Consider the following 19,279-nt stretch of genomic DNA (forward strand, 5'->3'; position numbering starts at 1 on the left):
TCAAAAGTTTAGCTAAGAAAATGTAGTTTTTTTTTGACAAAATGTTTTTATTTTTCAATAAAATCAAATAAAATCAAATTGTTTATAATTTACATATACATTATAATCTACAGTACTAAGGAAAATAAACACCAGCAGATAATTTTTTAAGGCAAAATATTTTTTTCTTCATTTAAAAATAACATGAAAATGTTGGCTACTATCTACAAAAATTATAGTATACAATACTAATCAAAATAAACAAAATCAAATATCTTTGTTACATTATAATGTAAAAATAAAGTAATGATTCTATATGATGAAATTTTTCGTTATATTTACCAGATAAAAAATTCCTTATTTGATCCATTAAATGATCCCAAAATTATTAAATCTTCCAAAAATGAAATGTATGGTTTGCATGTTTCCAAGAACATTCTAAGCAGAATATTCAACTAGAAATTAAAATATTGGTTTAAGTATTAGCAAAGACAAAGAATTCACAACAAAATTAAAACTTTCGACAAGAAAAAAAAGTTTTTCCTTACCACCAAAAACAAAATAAATTAAACATACATAAATAACACAATACACCTATTCTTTATAAATCAATTTTAAGAGAGAGAAAAATATTTTTCATGATTTCCTTCATGCAAGTTAATGAAGCAGGGGTGAAGAGTTTATGCCCCCCCCCCCTTAAGATTGGAAAGAGTTTTCTAATATTTCAAACAAATAAAAATAAAGTTCACAAATCATCACTGATTTAAATTTACCTAAGTATAAAACAAGCTAAATAATTAAAAAAAACTAGTCATTTTGAAGGTATTTAGCTGATGGAAGATATTGTTTCAAATGTATTTTTTTTAAGTGAAATTTTTTGAACTATTGTAACTGAGTACTATTGTACTTTTTTGAACTATTGCAACCGTCCTTGTTAAAAATTTGATGTTCGAGATACCGATACTTTTCTCAAAACCCTTTAGTGTAAAAGCCATGTTCGGCATGCACAACCACACAGTAACTCAATATTTGAAAACATATATGCTATAAAACAGAAGTTAATAATGATTACATGATATAGAACATGCATCATAGAAGAAAAAAAGAATATAAAATAAAAAAATAATATAAAATAAAAAATATATAAAATAAAAAATATATAATTTAAAAAATAATAAAATTAATTTGCAATATCTGAAAAAGGAATCCTTATTAATCTGGGGGAAATTAATGAAGATCGCTAAGTTATAATTTAATGCCTGCACTAGAGTGTAAAAAAAAACTTTTTTTTCAAAATTCAAAACAAGTCGATTAAAAGAGGTCCTGCTCCCGTCCCATATTTTCCAGAAAATTTTTCCGACAAATTAAAAAAATATTTATGATTTATGTTTCTAGAAAAAGACCTAATGTTTCTTTCTTTTTTTTTTTAAATTCAAAAATGTAGATTAGAATTTTTTTGAAAGCAAAAATATAACTCAAATTTTAGATTTCCATACCAAATATGTAAAATTTAAACTGTAGAGAGGAAAAAAAAACTAGAATCTATACTTATAGATTGGGTGGAAAATTGGAAAATCTGCATATTTGTTATTATTTATTTCAGATTTCCCTACAAAATATGTCAAGTTTAAATTGAAAATCTGCATATTTGTAAATGAAAATTATTCTAGGAACACCTAAATTTTACATATCATTTTAATTTTTTTACTATTACTATACATTCAGAACTATATATTTTTTACTTAAAACCTAAAATTTGTTTGATAATGTTTATATCATTAATATTCTGGACCTAAGAAATTTAAACTTTAGGATCCTTTAAAGAAACATCAATATTTTTCAACTAAACTAAAAAAATTTCCGGCAAATATATAACCACAGAGGTACTTTTTTCTTTTTATTGACTCAATATTTAAAAAAAATATATAATTTTCTACAAAATACCGTAGTGTGCACAAATGAAAAATAACTAGAAAATCTTACAGAATTGGATGACTGGTCTTGAATACTTTGATTGAGAAGCAGATTCCAAAGACAATTCAACAAAAGGCATGCTCGAACATGAGGCTCATCAACACTTGATAATTCAGAATCAACTTCAGCATAAATTTTATATAATAGGTCAATGTGATGAAACAAAGGTTTCATTTTATTCTGTAAAATCATTAAAGTGAAGGTTTCATCTGTGAAAAATCAGAAAAAAGATTTATATAAGAAAAGTAAAAATATTTTAAGACTCTAAAAATAGGTGAAATGCAATCTAAAAAGGTTAAAAAAAGAAAAACAATAAACAATACAATCAAATTCATTGTTTAATGTCATAAATGAGAGCCAGGAACATATGATTTACTTAAGACAGACTTTTTATAGTGAATATTTTATGAATTTTGACAAAATGTCATTTGAAGCTATGAGTTTGAATTCTAATAAAAAATGTTCCTTTTAGCCAATGATGAAAGATAGCATCAAACTTACAAGTGAATAATTAAATTTGCTTGAATGAAAAAATAAGGGTTAATTCACAAAGAAGTTAATTACATAAGTTAATTTTAAAATTACAAATAAGTTATTAAAATAAGGAGTTATTGTTCACAAATTCAAAAATATTGATAAAAAGAGAAATTAAATTTCTTTATAATTTTTAAAAACATTTCCATAAAAATATCAGAAATTTCATATCAGTTAACATTCTAGTAAAATTAAAATAGCTTGTTCACTTGCCTTTACCCTCTTTGCATGAATTTTTATTTTACTTTCTTACGAGATCCAAATTATTTAAATAATTTTCTTACCAACCAGCACTAATATACTTCTTCTTTAGTACTACTTTCGAGGGCAGACCAAGGCATCCCAGTCAGCTGCCACCATTACTACCTATCCAGCGTCACAGATTTCCAGTTTCTAACACCCAGTATGCTGACGACTTTTTCAGCATTGTCAAGTCCTCTAGAGGGTGGCAGCTTTTCTTTCACTGACAACCAATGACTGGTTGAAAGTCAGATCTTTAACTGGTTTCGGACCTTTAAATCTCTATAAGTGTCCAAGTCATTTTCGATAAACATTAAAAATTTGAACGATTTTGGGCTCTTGAAATTTTTGTAGAATTTATGGTTGTAAAGTATTCACCAGATTTGTGATTGTTCATAGCCACATAAATTTTTCTTAAAATTGTAGCCTCAGAATACTGATTATTGTTCACTGCTTTAGCATGCGACAACCATACAAAATTAGTGGCCCAATCAGGGTTTTATAAATTGATTTTTTAGTTGAATTGAATCCAATTTTATAAGATATTTTTGTTATACATTTGAGAACACTTTAAAGCTCATAAAAACACTTTACATCACAATGTGACTATTGACTTATGTATTTATATCATTATTTTCAATATTTATAACATTATTTTCATCATTTCAATGTTCTAAAGTATTTCAATTTTCTTTATTTGGTAATAATATTTCTGAAAATATTACAAATAAACCAAATATTTATAGTTGATTGCTTAATATTGCAATTTTCGTTCTATTTTTAATATTTTTTATTGCAACTGATTCTATGGTGGTCAAAGAGTTGGTCTGGTACTAGGAAGGTCCCAGATTTAGACAGGGATATAATTTCTCTCTCTCGACATTTATGTTGTTGGGGTTTTAGGTTATCAGGCTCACATGATGCACACACATAAAATCAACAATAATTAATCAATGTTAATTACCACAAGTTAATTATGTTGCCAAAAGTAGTGAGCATTGGAGAAAAAAATTCTATTTTTCATAAACAATTTCACGCCAGATCTTCAGCCGAATAATTGCATTATCTAGCAACTGCTGATTATTTGTTATATTAGCTGGAAGTGTTCAGTCCAATATGTTGGCCAGATATCTGTTGCATCACTAATTAGAATAATAAACAAATGTACAACAAAGGTTCTGTAAATTCTCATTGACCAAGAAAGGTAGTGCAAATTCCACCAAATTGACAACCAGAGCATATTTGATGGGAACTAAAACAATAATTTTTTTTTTATAAAAGCAAATGTTGAAATTAATGGTTTAGGACATAAGATTAAAAAAAAATTATGGTACAGTTCATTTGTAAAAATAACTAAACATTAAAGTACTTTCATTAAATTTTAATAAAATTCAAAAAATGCTTTTTCAAAAATAAAATTCATTACATTTTAGCAACAAAATGATGTTAGTTTGTCAAAGTAACAATCATGTATTTGGTTAATCGTTTTCCCTTGTTGTAGAAAAAACCGGTTGATTGGTACCATTATTTGGTTTTAGTGAAAATGGTCGATGGGATTTTATACAAATACAGAAATAAATACATACATAATTCAAGTTGAAATAAGTTTAATTTCAATGATAAAATAAAATATAGAATGGAAAAAATACTTGCTTCCTTTTCTTAAGATTTTGTCCATATCACATATCGATCTTTCAATTATTTGCAATTGCTTTCTCAGAGATTCCCCATAGGCTTGGTAAGTAAGGCAATTGTGAGGTTCTTTAATGATGGTTTTTGCTGTGTCATGAAGAGTGGATCTCTTACGTGCATATGTACAGAACTCACTAAGTACTGCTCCTAAGCCTAACTGAAATAAAAATTTATAATTATTAAAAAAAAAGCATTAATTCATCATTTATTAACTGCATTATGATGAAAGGAATCAGATTTTCATACAGAGATTTAATATACTTTATTAGATCAACAATATAAAAATCTAAATTTTAAAAATTATAACAAATATATGTTGAATAAAAATGCAATGGAAAAAATATCAATAACTTTTGTTGCTATTGATAGTTTTTATCACACTAATTTAGGTTCTATGATTTCTATATATCTGACAGAACACTAGAGATAAATACTTGATCAATTTTAATTTAAAAGCTATAAGCCCTTGCAAAAATTAAAATGTATGCTAAAAATATGACTTTGAATTTTTTAAATAAATATTCTTATTGAAGTTTTATATTATATAAAAAGATATAAAACCTAAAAATAGAATTTTAAATTCAATATAATTAGATTTTAAAAAAATGAACAAATATTGTAAACAGATATTTGTATGTTACTTATATAATACATAAAATACAATATTCCCACTACAATATTCCTTTATAGCGAAATCTATTGCTTAAGACAGTCAAGCAGTTTGGGATTAAATTGAAAAAACGAAAACCTTTAACAATTTACAGAAATTGTTGATTCAAATTGCAAAAATCATTACAATGAATTGAAAAATTATGTTAACGGTAATATGTGTAATATCGTTCTAGTTTTTAACAAAAAGGAAAAGAAAAGTTTATACAAATTATAAATTGATGATGAGGTACAAATTGAATGACTGATGTCATCAAGAAGCCAAATTTACTTTTACTTACATTTATTTCTAAATAATATTAAGAAAAGCAATTCAACTAAAGTTCTGACGAAAAAAGATTTAAAAATTATGTTAATGATAATAAGTGTAAGATACTTTTTAATATCAATGAAATTTGAATATGAATTTTGATTTTTAAGAATTTTTATGATTTTCATTTTTAAAATATACAAATTGGTGGTATAGCCTTATTGATGAAATTACAAAGTGAAGTTTACTTTGGCTTGCATTTAGTTATAAATAAAATATTAATAAAAACAAATTAACTAAAGTTTCAAAAGATATTTTTAAAAAATTTCAATGACAATAATAATATTCTTTTGGATTTTAAAAAATTTGAATTTTGATTTTTAATGCATACAAAGTGATGATATAGAAAATATAAATTGAGTTATGAATATTGGAAGTTAAATTTACTTTTACTTACATTTATTTCTAAATAATTATAACTAAAAAATGCACAGAATCCATCAAATCAAATCTATGCTAAAACGATAAAAATAAACCAAAAATCAAATAACTTACTGATGTTAAGTTACAAAGGTGAACTTTACAGTTAGGTATGTATTCCTTGCCTTTAGATTGTGCAATAAATAAATTTTGTACACCACAAAACATCCTGTAACAAAAACAAAAATGCAAAGTCAAAATATTGATCTTTGAAACTGAAACAAAGTAAATCAAACAGTAACGTTTACACTTCTGTGAGCAAAACTGTACAGATTTACTCATTCTAGTCATAATTTTTCATTTTGTAAGATTATTAGTAAACAGCAGAACTTTTTTCTTCTTTTGCATAAATCATTTATCTAATTTAAGACAATTAAAATATTGGGGGAAGACGCAATCTGTGAAATATGGTTCTGATAGTTTTGTCAAAAGAGTGGTCCAATGTTTAGACCCTTTAATTTAACTTTGTGTTTATTTCTTCATAGCTCAGAAATATTTTTAAACAAAAAAAATTTTCCTCAAAATTATAAAAATTGTTTATTCAAACATAATTTCGTGCAAAAAATAATTTCTTACAATTATTTATTATTTTTTTAACTATTTAATAATAGTTAGAAAATTTTGAAGAGTAAGGTATACACAATTTTACATCATTCTGAAGAATGCAATTTAATAAAGCAAAATACAAGATTTGAACAAAATATGTCAAACAGCTCCTGAGAAATTGAATTTTAAATACACAACATCTTTAAAATGTGATTTCTCTGGAACTATTTGCTCAAATTTTATATTCTGAGTTATAAAATTACGTTATTTAAAAGAATGGAAAAAATTTTTATAAGTTACCTTTAAACTTTTTTTGACTATTATTAAATTAAATTACGAAAAATAATAAATAATTACCAAAAATTATATTTTGCATGGAATTATCTGTGGATAAGCAAATTTTATATTATTATGAGTGTTCAAAAATTTTGTAATTTGCTTAAAAAATTCTTGAAATATTTCCAAATTTGCAAAAAATAAAATTAACAATAAAATTTCTAAATTTTGGACCATTCTCCTGACCAAACTATTGGAACCATATTTTTCTAGATTGTGACTCCCTCTTTATTTTGAGAGCTAGAAATCAAAATGTTTCAAATAAAAGGTATCTACTCGGAGAAAATATATTTTTGCGTCTGATTTCATAACTTAAAATATCATTTGCACTAATTAATTAGTAAATTTTAGGTCACCCCCTTGATCCATTAAGATTGGATCCTAGTATGTGAAAATCTCATCATTAGATTCGAAGTTATTCAGGGGGATTCTTTTTTTTTAATCCTCCTTACTATAACACTGTTACATACTAATTACAACAGATTTTTTTTGCAGGAAATTTTTCATAAATATTTAAAGTCATAGCAAATTTTAAGGTTTAAAATTTTACTTTGATTAAAAAACCTATACATAAAATATTTAAGTAAATATATAAAACATGATAATCATACAGTGAAAGTTTTAAGTGCAGGTAAAATTAAGAAAACTAAATTTACTTTAACTGTCACCTCACAAAAATTTTTATATTGTGGTGAAACAAGGCTTTCTACTAATTTATAACTCACTAATTAAATCTGTAATCTATATAGATTACCTATATATGATATATTGAATTGATACATGGCATATATAGATTCTATGCCATATAAAACATTTTTTATTATAATAAAGTAAATATAACTTATTTACTGTTTAATAATTGTAGAAAAATTATGAATTATCAGAAGTTATAATATTAAAACATCTGGTTTTCATAAGTTTGCGATGAGTAAAAAATTGCTCAGCTGTTACTGAAGCCAGTAATACTTAATTAATTATGGTAATAGATACTACTGATATTGCAGCATGGATTTCTTTTGCACCAAAAATACTCACCATAAAATCTCTTTAACAACATTTCTTTCATGTACAATAACATTTTTTTCAATAGTAAGACTTTGACTGGCTAAATAATCATCCCTAAAAAGAAAACATTATTGTAAAATATATTACTACAAAAGAGAATATGAGAAATGAAACTTCTAATGAAATATGGAGTCCTCATTAAAACAAAGTTAAGTGCATAATATATTAGATTTAATGCAAAAATTAAGAAAAAATAGACTGAGAATTCTTAAATAATTTAACAAAATATCTTATCGAATGAAAATTATTTTATATTGAACAGCTGCTTTTAATTAAATCAGCTATTAAATTAAATCAAATAGAATAAATAACTAAAAAATAATGATTTTTATCAACAGGAAGCAAAAATAAATAGATAAATAAATAAATAGATAGATGAATAAATAAATAAACGATAAAAAAAGGTTATATTTTTAATCCATAGGTATAAAATAAGTAAATTTTTCTAAACTAAGAAACACAGCTGCAGGGTAATGAAAAATAAAAAGATAACTTAATCAATGAAATAAAAGAACAACTTCTCAACAGAAAATATTTTCCTATTTCACACAGCAAAACATTGATTTTGATGATTGAATTTTGCCTACGATTTGGTTCCTCTTTTGAACAACGAATCTTGCATCTATTTTGAAATACGTTTTGTGAGATTAGTTTTCAGTAACATTCTCAACATTTTTAACAATCTCATGAATGCCTGATTTTTTTTTTCATTTACTTTTGGTAGGTCACATGGGTCTTAAAGTTCTTTCCTATCTGTAGTATAAGAGTACTTAAGTTTGAGTTGAATACTGTTATATTGAAAAATTATGTAAAGTAACACATATTTTTTACAATTAAGAAGTTGACAAAAAAATTTTTTTTTTTTTTTATTTACACCAAAACTTTCGCCATGGCTGCCAGAATTTCCTTACAACTGAATTGTGCAACTTTGTTTGCACAATCAGACAAATCTGCACCGCTGCAATTTAGTTCAATTTTGACAAAAATTCTAAAATAACACACTAAGAGTAGTAATTTCAGAACATTCTGGTGAATGGGATTGGTATTGAATCTTAAAATAAAATTGAATATATATTATAAATATTACAAAAATGAAATAATAAATTTTAGAGTTTTTTAATAGCACATACCAAATATACCTAAAGAATTTTTTAAATAACATATTCAAAATAATCCTCACCAAATTTTTGTAAAGTTTATAGATTTCAGTTGATAAGGACTCACACCATACATCTTCTGATACTGGCTTAGCCAGTAAGGATAACATGTGTTTTGATTCCTCTCTTGCTTGTTAGCATGAGATATATTTTCGGGAACAACAGATGTAGCATGAAACAACTGTGATGTACCCGAGCAGCTGTCAGGACTGATTCCTAGTCCTGAATCATCTCTAGGAGGAGCCCTCAAAACAGGATCAGGTAAATCCTCCACTGAATCATCATCTGATGAAGCAGATTCACTTGCTGATTCATCCGATGAGAAAAACTAAAGGAGAGTAGTAATTGATTACAATTTGATTTGATATTTAAGTAATACATAACATACATAGCAAAATAGCATGTCACTTGATTTGAGAGTGTTCACAATGAGCAAGCTAACTATTCTTGAGTTAAAAATAAATGATCTTTTAGTACAAAAGTTAGCATCCAAATTTATGTTTATTGAAGATAAAATTTTTTATAAATTTATAAAAAAGAAAGTCAAAAATTTAATTGCATGAATATGCTAAGAAGAAATAGCAAAATACATGTGAGTATAACTAATATATTATATAATATGTAAGTAATATATAATGTAAGTAATATATAATATGCAATTTTTTAACAAACTGAAAAGGGGTATTTACAAACCCTTTAGAAGGAAGTGAAATTTCCATGGAAAGAAAAAACATTTTCTCATACTTGCACAAAACATATTTTATGAAATTGAAAAAAATTTTGTATTTCGTAATTTTTGTATTGTAATTTGTATTTTTTACCATTTAAATTTATTAGTAAAATTTTAGCAGATTTACTAATTAAAAAAATTTGTACAAAGATTTTCTAGCCAAGTTTACAGCAAAATCTGGAAATTTTACTACAAGCCAAAAGCTAGCTGTAGCATTTTGAACAATGGCCACTTTTTCAAACATGTGGCCAATTTTTCAAAAATGGAAATTTTAAAATGATTGAAAAAACTATTGATATTAATAGGGTAAGATTTTTTTTGAAGCCTTTCTTGAATTATGGTTTAACTCTATAAGGTCAGGTGCATTTTAAAATAAAATAAAAATTTTAAAAATAAANTATACGTACTAAATAACTACCTTATACTGATTGCGAAAAAAAACGCGGTTGATTTAAGTAAGTAAAATAATATTTTAAACAAGACTAAAATGCATTTCTTAAAATGCATAACTATGTGTTTAAAAGTTATTTTACATATTGGAACTAACAAAAAAAAAAAAAAAGAAAGAAAGAAAGAACAAGTTTAACTTGGTCACTTTGGACCGTATTTTTTCTAGGATTGCTCATTGTTAAAAAATTTTAGAAAATAAAACGTTTCCCATTGTACAAATTATTTTTTAATCGTACATATTTTTAGAAATCTCAATCGTCTAAGCCAGGGGTCCCCAATCTTTTTATACCTAAGAGCAAATACCAGAACATCGGTCGAATGGCGGGCGCACATTTATTTTTTCAAGATAAATTTATAGTTGATAGACGTAGGTAATAATGCACACTACTCATAATGCACAAAAACTTAATTTTAAAAAATAATTTAACACAGGAATATAATTAGTATTAGTATCTCATTGGTTCTAAAAATAATAGATTTTTGGCTGCAAGATAATTTTTTATCTCTTCAATTAAATGTAAAAATCTATCAAGTATTTTGCCTTTACTGAGCTAGTGTACTTATGTATATGCATAGCATAAAATTTGCATAGCATTTTATGGGAAAAAGGAGAAATGAAATATTTTATGGTAGGGCACAAGCAGTGGGCGCACCTAGACCGATCGACGGGCGCCATGGTGCCCGCGGGCATAGGGTTGGTGACCCCTGTCTAATCCCTTTTTCCACCTCCACCAGAATCTTTCCTAAATTGCACAGTCCCATAGCCGTCAAAGATTTCTACATTCGTTTAGCAACCGTGGGAGAATTTTATGTGACATTCTAGTTTAACAGAGCTGTAATGAAGCAAATTTTGATGAAAGCTAAAGTATCACAAAGTTGATGATATTTCAACTGTTTGGCGATATATTTCCGTTTAAGAAAGTGGGTATAATGGATGAAATAATTTAAATTAAGAAAATTAGTAAATAATTTAAATTAGTGAAATTAAAAAAATTATCAAAGAAAATATTTCCAGCTTTTCGTTAAAATTCCCTGATTTTTCCAGGTTTTTATCCAAATTTCCCTGATATTTCCAGGTTTTTTCCAGTATAAAAAAAATTCCCTGATAATTCCAGGTTTTCAAGGTTTTCCAGGTGGGTGGCCACCCTGATAAAATATCCATAATAATTCTTAATTAAAAAATATAATAATAAAATTTACATGAGATGTATTTTGACAAAAAGGTGGCAGTCAAATTTTTAAATGTCATATCAACAAATACATTGAATAAAGCATACAATATTTTCTCTAATGTACTATATAAAAGGCTTTTACCAGACGTGGAGAAGGTGATTCGAAGTTACCAGTGTGGTTCTCAAAGAGGAAAATCTACTATTGATCAAATACAAGTTTTAAGCCAAATTATTGAGAAGACAAAAGAATTTATTGAGACTTTCCATTTTTTTATTGCCTTTAGGGCAGCATTTGACAGTATCAAGAGAAATAAGCTGTATGAAGCAATGGAGGAATTTGATGTTCCCCTGAAGCTTATTAACTTGACAAAGGCATCACTCAGAAGAACCAAGTGCAGAATTAAGTTGCAAAATGAACTCTCCGAGTCCTTCTACACTGATAGAGGCAGGTAGATGCACTCGCCTGTCTTCTATTTAATATCGCACTTGAAAAAGTAATCAGAGCATCTAGAATCAATGTAAGAGGCACTATTTTTCGAAAATCTACACAAATTCTTGCTTATGCAGATGATCTTGATATTATAGGAAGATCTAGACAATCAGTAGTGGAGGAACTTCAAAGCTCTTGAAGTAGCAGCTAGCGAAATGGGACTAACCATTTATGCTGACAAAACTAAATGTATGGAGATAAACAGAGGGCTCGCTAAGACAATGCCCTTGCATGTGAATTATGATTATGAATTTGAAGCTATTGATGAATTTAAATATCTTGGGACTACTGTAACCTGCAAAAATGACATAAATACTGAAATCGATAGCAACAACTAAAAAGTAAATTTCTTAAACAAAAGACAAAAATTAATATATACAAAACATTCCTACGGCCTGTGATCCTATGTGGTAGTGAGTGCTGAACTCTTAATAAAAAAGAGAACAAATTGCTGATTTTTTAAAGAGGGATACTTAGAAGAATTTTTGGTACAGTCTATGAGAATAACAAAAGAGTGCACCCTTTACAATCATGAGTTATATAAAAAGTATAAACAACCAGATATAGTTCATGTCATTAAGGTCAATCACATTTGATGGCTGGGACACCTTTATAGGTCTAAAGACCAAAAACCCGCAAAGAAAAATAACTTTTTTTAAACCAGAAGGTACAAGAAAAAGGGGTCGTCTACCGGGTAGGTGACTGGACACAGTTGAGAGAGACCTAAAGACAATAGGAATAACTAACTGGAAGGCCATGGCACAGAATAGATCAAGATGGCAAAAACCTATTGGGATGACCTTGGCCTGTTATAGGCTGTAGTGGCCAAGAAGAAGAAGAAAATCAACAAATACAGATTCATACAGATTTTTAAATTTTCTTTCATACAAATTTTTAAATGACATGTTATATTTAGTTACATTTTTTATATTAATTTTAGCCCATACAGCCAAGTACATTATCTTATTACCATAAAGTAACAAGTAAGAAAAATAGTTTTTCTTACAGGAAAGTAAACTGGATGTACCCCGAACTAAGTTGAGAGTTGACAGTTAAAGTAAAACTCCAAGATGAGGCATACTCGGAAAAAGAAAGAATTGACAGCTGGAGATAAAATAGATTTTAGGTGGAGTGGGTAAGTATAAACCATTTTATTTTATTTGGTAAATAACCATTTTATTAAATTTAAAAAAAAAACATTTTGTTGTATAAATGTATTCTGGCAGCATAGATAGAAAAAATGCAAGATGTAGAAAAGGCATTCAATATGTATGAAAATACCATATCTTATAAATGTTATATTTATAACCTGGTTAATAAGGTTACATTTTATTGTTTTATAACTTCAGAAGATAAATTTTGTTATTTTTATTCAAAATCCCTTTAAAAAGTATGGCAAATTATGTCAATAATAATTTTTTTTAATTTTGATTAACAATTTTTTCTTTGTTAAATCCATATTTTTTAAAGGGTTGTGGCTTTTTCAATGTTGGTAATGTTTTTACTTTTTTTTTGTCAAATATGTTAACTAAAATATTAAAAGTAAGAGAATATAAAAATTATACCTCAGAATCGCTTTCTACAGGAAAATTACAGTTAATATCATCTTCTCTTAGGTATGATGCCCAGTCAAATTTCCAAGTTTCTTCACTACCTTTAAATGAGATAAAAATATATATATATCATAACAGCATTTTTTTAAAATTAAAATAAAATTCATTTCCTTCTAAATTGTGTCCCATTTAAAATATAATATGGATGCCGACAAACTAAAACATTACATACTAATGTAACTAAATCATATGGTTGCCAATAAAAGCTTCACAACTAAAGTGGAAAAGAACAAAATGTTACAAACATTACAACATATATGAATAATGAAAACAGAAGACGTTTGAAATATTAGAAAAACAGTAGTAAAAAAAAATAATAAAATACGAACGAAATAAACTTATAAGAAAATCGCAGAATCTAACAACGGCATATCACAGACGAATACATTTCTGTGTCAAATGTTGTGGCAATCGATTGGTCATTTACTAAGGAATATGCATTCTTACGAATGACACAATACTAAAAAACATCAGGATGAAACGATGAGTCGAGATAAGAAAGAATTATGGCATTACCAAAATTAAATTAATTCCTCCACAATGTGATGCATTAGAAGATGTCAAATGGTGTAGTAAACTAAGTATGCCACAAAAATAAATAAGAAAAAAAAAGTGGAAACCAAACATAGTAATAAAAAGAGCCTCTCAGAGGTTATGGAGTCCATATTTATCAAACAAAATTAAACTTTCAGCAGAAATAAAACATTTTTGTTGACTACGAAGCACACAGAAAAAAAATATTGAATATGATTTTAAAAAATTTTTTAAAAAATCTCGTACAAGAAAAACTGATTTTTTCAGTAATGATCCCTCAATCACAAATGCAATAAAATCAATCAAGAAAAAATAATTGTAGCAATAGAAACTATCTCAAGCACAAGAAGAAAACAAATTTAATTTATTTTAGGACATGCTATATTAAAATTTAAAAATAAATATTAAAATTCATTAAAAAGTTTTAAAAAAAAGTTTTTTTTTTTACTAATTCAGATTTTACACTAAAAAATAAATTTAAATATATCAAGTATGTTTCCTATGAATTTTATACACTTAAGCTTCAAAAGCAATTAAAATATAAATTTAACAGGAAAAATTAAATATGAATTCAAAGAAATCAAAAGATAACAAAAATAAACTTCATAAGTAAAAATAGAGGGGTCAAGAACATTTAAAAACAAAATTTTGGCTGTTTTTTTATAGTTAAACAGAATAAATGCAATACGAACTACAACTAAGGTATCTATAACTTACAAGTAGAGTCTTTTTCCAATAAAATAGTATCTGTAATTTTTGACTGGGATAAATGTAGTAATAGAGACAAAATTCTGAAACCTTTTTCTCTCTAGAAATAAAAATAAAAATAGTTTTTCAGAGAAATAATCCCTTAATATTTCAATTAAAAACATCAAAATGCATTTTATAAAATTTATTGGGGACACATAAAATATGTAAATAGAAAAACCTTCAAAGAAATTGAAAACATTTGCACAAATAATAAAATAGAAATTAAGATATAAAATACAAAGAAAATGGTTAAAAAAATATGGAAAAAACACAACTGTTTCAGTATTGTAACAAAGACTTTTTTTTTCTATTTTGTTGCATTTGATCAAAATACACAGCAATTCAAATTAACACTGAACTATTTAAAAAGATAGAATAAAAATGATATTATTCAAATAGTATTATTTATTATTTGCAATAAAAGTTATTATTATTATTATTTTTTTTTTTTGCAATAAAAATTTGAAATCTGAATGAATAAAATATTTCAGTAAAAAATAATATTGTAATTCTACCAGCTTTGAAATTGACAACTAACCATATTTGCAATTCAATATTTAAAATAAAAACAATTTTCTCTTAGTAATGGAAAGAAGATCAGGACAAAACTGGGAAAGTTAGAAAGTTCACTGGTCACCAGAAGAAATAAAGTTAGAGAATAATTTTTTTTAAAAGGAAATTTAAATATCTCTAAATTATGAACTCTAACCCCAGTATTTATAACTAATTTTCCTAATAACACACAGATGGCACTTCATGTACAATGTGGTAAAGTATCTCTTGATCCTGCTTCAATGTTTCACTGATATTTTTGTAATGTCTCTTGTTATAATGTGAAAAACACTGTTATTTGGTGGTTCAGTCGGTTAGGACATAGTGAACACCACGGGGGAAAAACTTGGGGTTATGAATTCAATCTTGACTGAGTGGAATAACTTTTTTTAAAGGTTCAAACTATAACTTTTAGCATTTTGCAGTTATGTATTTCCATGTGTTTGAGAAGTTATAATCATTCAGTGTTCTCCCTAAGTGTTTTATAAAACTGCCCTCTTTGTCTTTTTTGTAAAAATAAGCTGTCATATCTTAAAAACACTGCCTCTTTATTCATGTTCCATTTTTAAGAAAAATTAATTAACCGTTAAAATAATAATAGCACACATAAATTATCTGAGCACAGATAATTTTTGTATTTAAGGTTTTATTCTGATAGGTTTATTCTGATTACTATTATGAATATTTACTTTGTTAGGATTATTCTTAACTGTTAAATTTTTAAGTGATTTTAAAATTTAATATTGTTTTTTAAATATATAACTTTTTAAAAAAATACACCGCTAAATGTTTATTTTCTAATAATTTTTAGCATAAATTATAAAAATATATATATATATATATACTTTAAAGCTGTTCATCAAAAAATAATTTTTTTAGTTAACTTATTTTTTAAAACAATTTATGCACAGAGATTATCTCTTAGCATGCCCTTAATTATTAATAAATTACAATTTTTTCTCTTATTTAGATAATGAGTCAAATTACTTTTCGATGTACACATAAAATACTATAAGATAGTAACTTAAAAATTGTTGAGGATCAGATTCAGATATTACACAGTTTGATATTTTTAGTGTTAAAAGAGTGCTTTTTTAAAACTCAAAGTATCCTTTTCTGTGAAGAAGCACCCTGCTCCTTTTTATTCCTAGAGAGAACTATGGTTATTAAATAAGGAAAAGTTGTATTCAGATTCACTGTCATAGCAATGCCTGTACATCACAAGTAAAGAGAATATAGGATGAAGATTTTCTTTGCCAAACAATAACAATAGTAGCTCTGCTAGTTACTTGAAAGGATTGTTGAGCTTAGTTACTGGTTGTACTTCACGATTATAAAAAAAAAATAATAATAACAAGTTAAGATATCCAGCTGAAAAGCTATATAAGTTTATTTCCTGGTTATATTTAAAGATTAAACAAATAATAGTTTAATTTAATTTTATCTGCAATCTCGGAGATTTTGCAAGCATTATAAATAAATATACAATTTGGGATTAATTCCAAAATATCCTAGTTGTTTAATTCAGTTTTAATACACATTGCAGATTTTAAACGCAAACTTAGATTCTCGCCTTTTGTTGTTCACACTGCAGATGTAACTGCATTTTCTATTTCTGTTTTTTCCTACTGACCAATAAATCGAAGGGAAATGTCTTTCCTACTAACAAAAGATCTTAAGTGCATTCAAAATATATTTTTGGTGGTATTAATCCAAAATCTAAAATTTAAATCTGAAATTAAATGAATGAGACTAAAAACATAAGGAAACCTATTTCAGTTTTTGGAAGAAATAATTGAAAATTAACTTTCTTCTAATCTACTTGTTAATATACATATGTACTTTACTTAAATACTTTTTTACATTTTCTTTATTTGTTTCAAAAATTAAAAATTGAAACATGGGAATTCTGAAACTATAGATTAATTTATTATAAATCCTATTTATTGAGTTAAAACTGACACAGCTTAATTTGTTTATTTCATTATTTATTTATTTTTATAATTATTTTATTTTTATTTAATATTAGCTCTCAATTTAGAGTTGCAGCAAAACAAAATAAGATAGGTGTAACTAATAACAAAGAAAAAAATACATATTGATAAAACCTGCAGATGAAAGAGGTGATGAAATAATATCCTTTAATTTCAATACAAAGAATTGAAAAGAAATTATATAGATTGAACTTGATACGTAATTTAAATGTGTTTATTTAAAACTTCCTTTAGAAATCATTGCTATACAATCAGTGACACATTGTGGAAGAAGATTGAAAGGAAGGAAGTGTAAAATAGGCAGACAAAGGAAGTAGGAAATATGAAATGCAGAACACTATTACAATTTTTGTTTTTATAAAAATGAAAGTACTAAGAACTATATTATAAGTCTTATTAGCATGAAATTAATTTCTAGACAAACATCAGACTAAGACATCATATTCATAAAATTAAAATTCATAAAATTTATGAATCCCACTTCTCAACATAATTAATTTTATAATTCATAGATCATATTTTAGTTCAAATTTATGACATTTAACAAAAATAGCTAACTACCATGAGTTATTAACCAATACTTTTGAATATTTTCACAACTAATATTTGTTACTCTCAAAGCAATTAAACACATTTAAATTATGATCAAATCATGGATTTAAGGAATTTTTTATTTATTTATTGTTAGTTATTTATTATAGTTACCTTATGAAATATATTTCGCTTTTTTTCATCCGAGTTCTAAAAAAAATTCTAAATAAATAAATAATGGATTCAGATAATCTGGAACATTCAGATTAGGAGAGTTATGTTGTACATAAAAGTGTATGGATGAAATTGTGAGGTAAACTTTTCTTAAAATATAGGTAGTAAAAGTAAAAAAATTTCATTAGCATTTTAGCCTTTAAAATAGTTTTTCAGAGAAANAGAATAAGAACGGATGGAAAGGATGAATGAACAGATATAAACAGAAAGAAGAATTAAAAACAACTTAAAAACTAATTTATTCCATTTGCTATTTTCTTGTGTTTCTTTAAAAGTGTAATTCTTAGATAATTTATTTGAAATTGTTACAATGAGTATTTAAATGTTTTCTATGTGCAGTTTATTGATATCTAGCAATCTATTGCAGGGATATTTTTGTATCAGTATCGGCTTGGGCCTACTACCTTCTACAAAACACCAAAAAGCGTCTTTTTTAAGTTGCAACAAGATAAAAATATTTTTTTGTGGTTAGTCAAAAGGTAACAATGAATTATAAATTTCAAGTAAGTCCACTTCTGTGATGCATTTTTTAATTTCTGGTGGGCCACTGCCTATAAGTCACCATTATTTAAGCACATATACTTATACAGAAATCTTTTTTCTATTGCTAATGCTCGATGAATGGAAAAATACTTCTTTCGACAATGTTCTTGTTCTCTAGTTGGAAGTTAGCCCTCTCTTTATAACCCATATATGGGGAATTATGTTGCACATACGTGTGTGTGGATGAAATTGTGAGGTAGACTTTTTTTAAAATTATCGGTATAAAATAAAAAAATTTCAATAGCGTTTTGCCTTCACTTGATAAAAATAATAAAAAAATTTTAAAAAACCTAAATGTGAAGCTTTGTAGTTTATATCTCATGTTTTTGTTTAACGTTTTAATTAATAATAGTTTATTAATAAATAAAAGTGTAAAATTATCGGCTTACTAGTGAAATTATTAAACAAAGACTTTCTCCTTCATAGAATTTCAATGCAAAAATTAAAAATAAAAGGTAAATTTCACAAAATTAATAATGTCATAGAAATCTGCATTTAAAAAAAAAAAAATATGTGTTTTTTATTCCATAACATTAAAAAAAAATCTGCAAATACCTCAGAGCTACAACTATTGACTTAGTATAATTTGCTTGCAAGCCAATAAAAAAAAAATTTTTTTTTCAAAAGAAAAAAATACTTACTTATTCTTACATTTTGGAGCAAAGTTTAAAAGGTTGGGAGCACATTAATAACTATACATTTTAAGTAGATTACACCTCATCTAATAATAATACAAATTAACTTTTTTTCAGATGTAGAATTTA

General features: G+C 25.9%; 1 protein-coding gene across 2 annotated transcripts in view; it reads right to left on the reverse strand.

Annotated features, from left to right (window-relative positions):
* The window catches only part of LOC107436269 (gamma-tubulin complex component 5), a 44,471-nt gene that overhangs the window by 20,259 nt on the left and 4,933 nt on the right, over positions 1-19,279 (reverse strand). For both annotated transcript variants that reach the window (XM_043053703.2, XM_071177549.1), the window contains exons 4-11: positions 14,629-14,719; positions 13,330-13,418; positions 8,946-9,250; positions 7,736-7,819; positions 5,894-5,987; positions 4,381-4,576; positions 1,963-2,162; positions 322-434 (exon numbers count right to left, since the gene is read on the reverse strand). In XM_043053703.2, the coding sequence (XP_042909637.1) occupies positions 322-434; positions 1,963-2,162; positions 4,381-4,576; positions 5,894-5,987; positions 7,736-7,819; positions 8,946-9,250; positions 13,330-13,418; positions 14,629-14,719 (1,172 nt within the window). The remainder of the gene's footprint in view (positions 1-321; positions 435-1,962; positions 2,163-4,380; positions 4,577-5,893; positions 5,988-7,735; positions 7,820-8,945; positions 9,251-13,329; positions 13,419-14,628; positions 14,720-19,279) is intronic.

Source organism: Parasteatoda tepidariorum, chromosome 1 (genome assembly GCF_043381705.1).
Source record: "Parasteatoda tepidariorum isolate YZ-2023 chromosome 1, CAS_Ptep_4.0, whole genome shotgun sequence".
In the NCBI taxonomy this organism is placed as follows: Eukaryota; Metazoa; Arthropoda; class Arachnida; order Araneae; family Theridiidae; genus Parasteatoda; species Parasteatoda tepidariorum.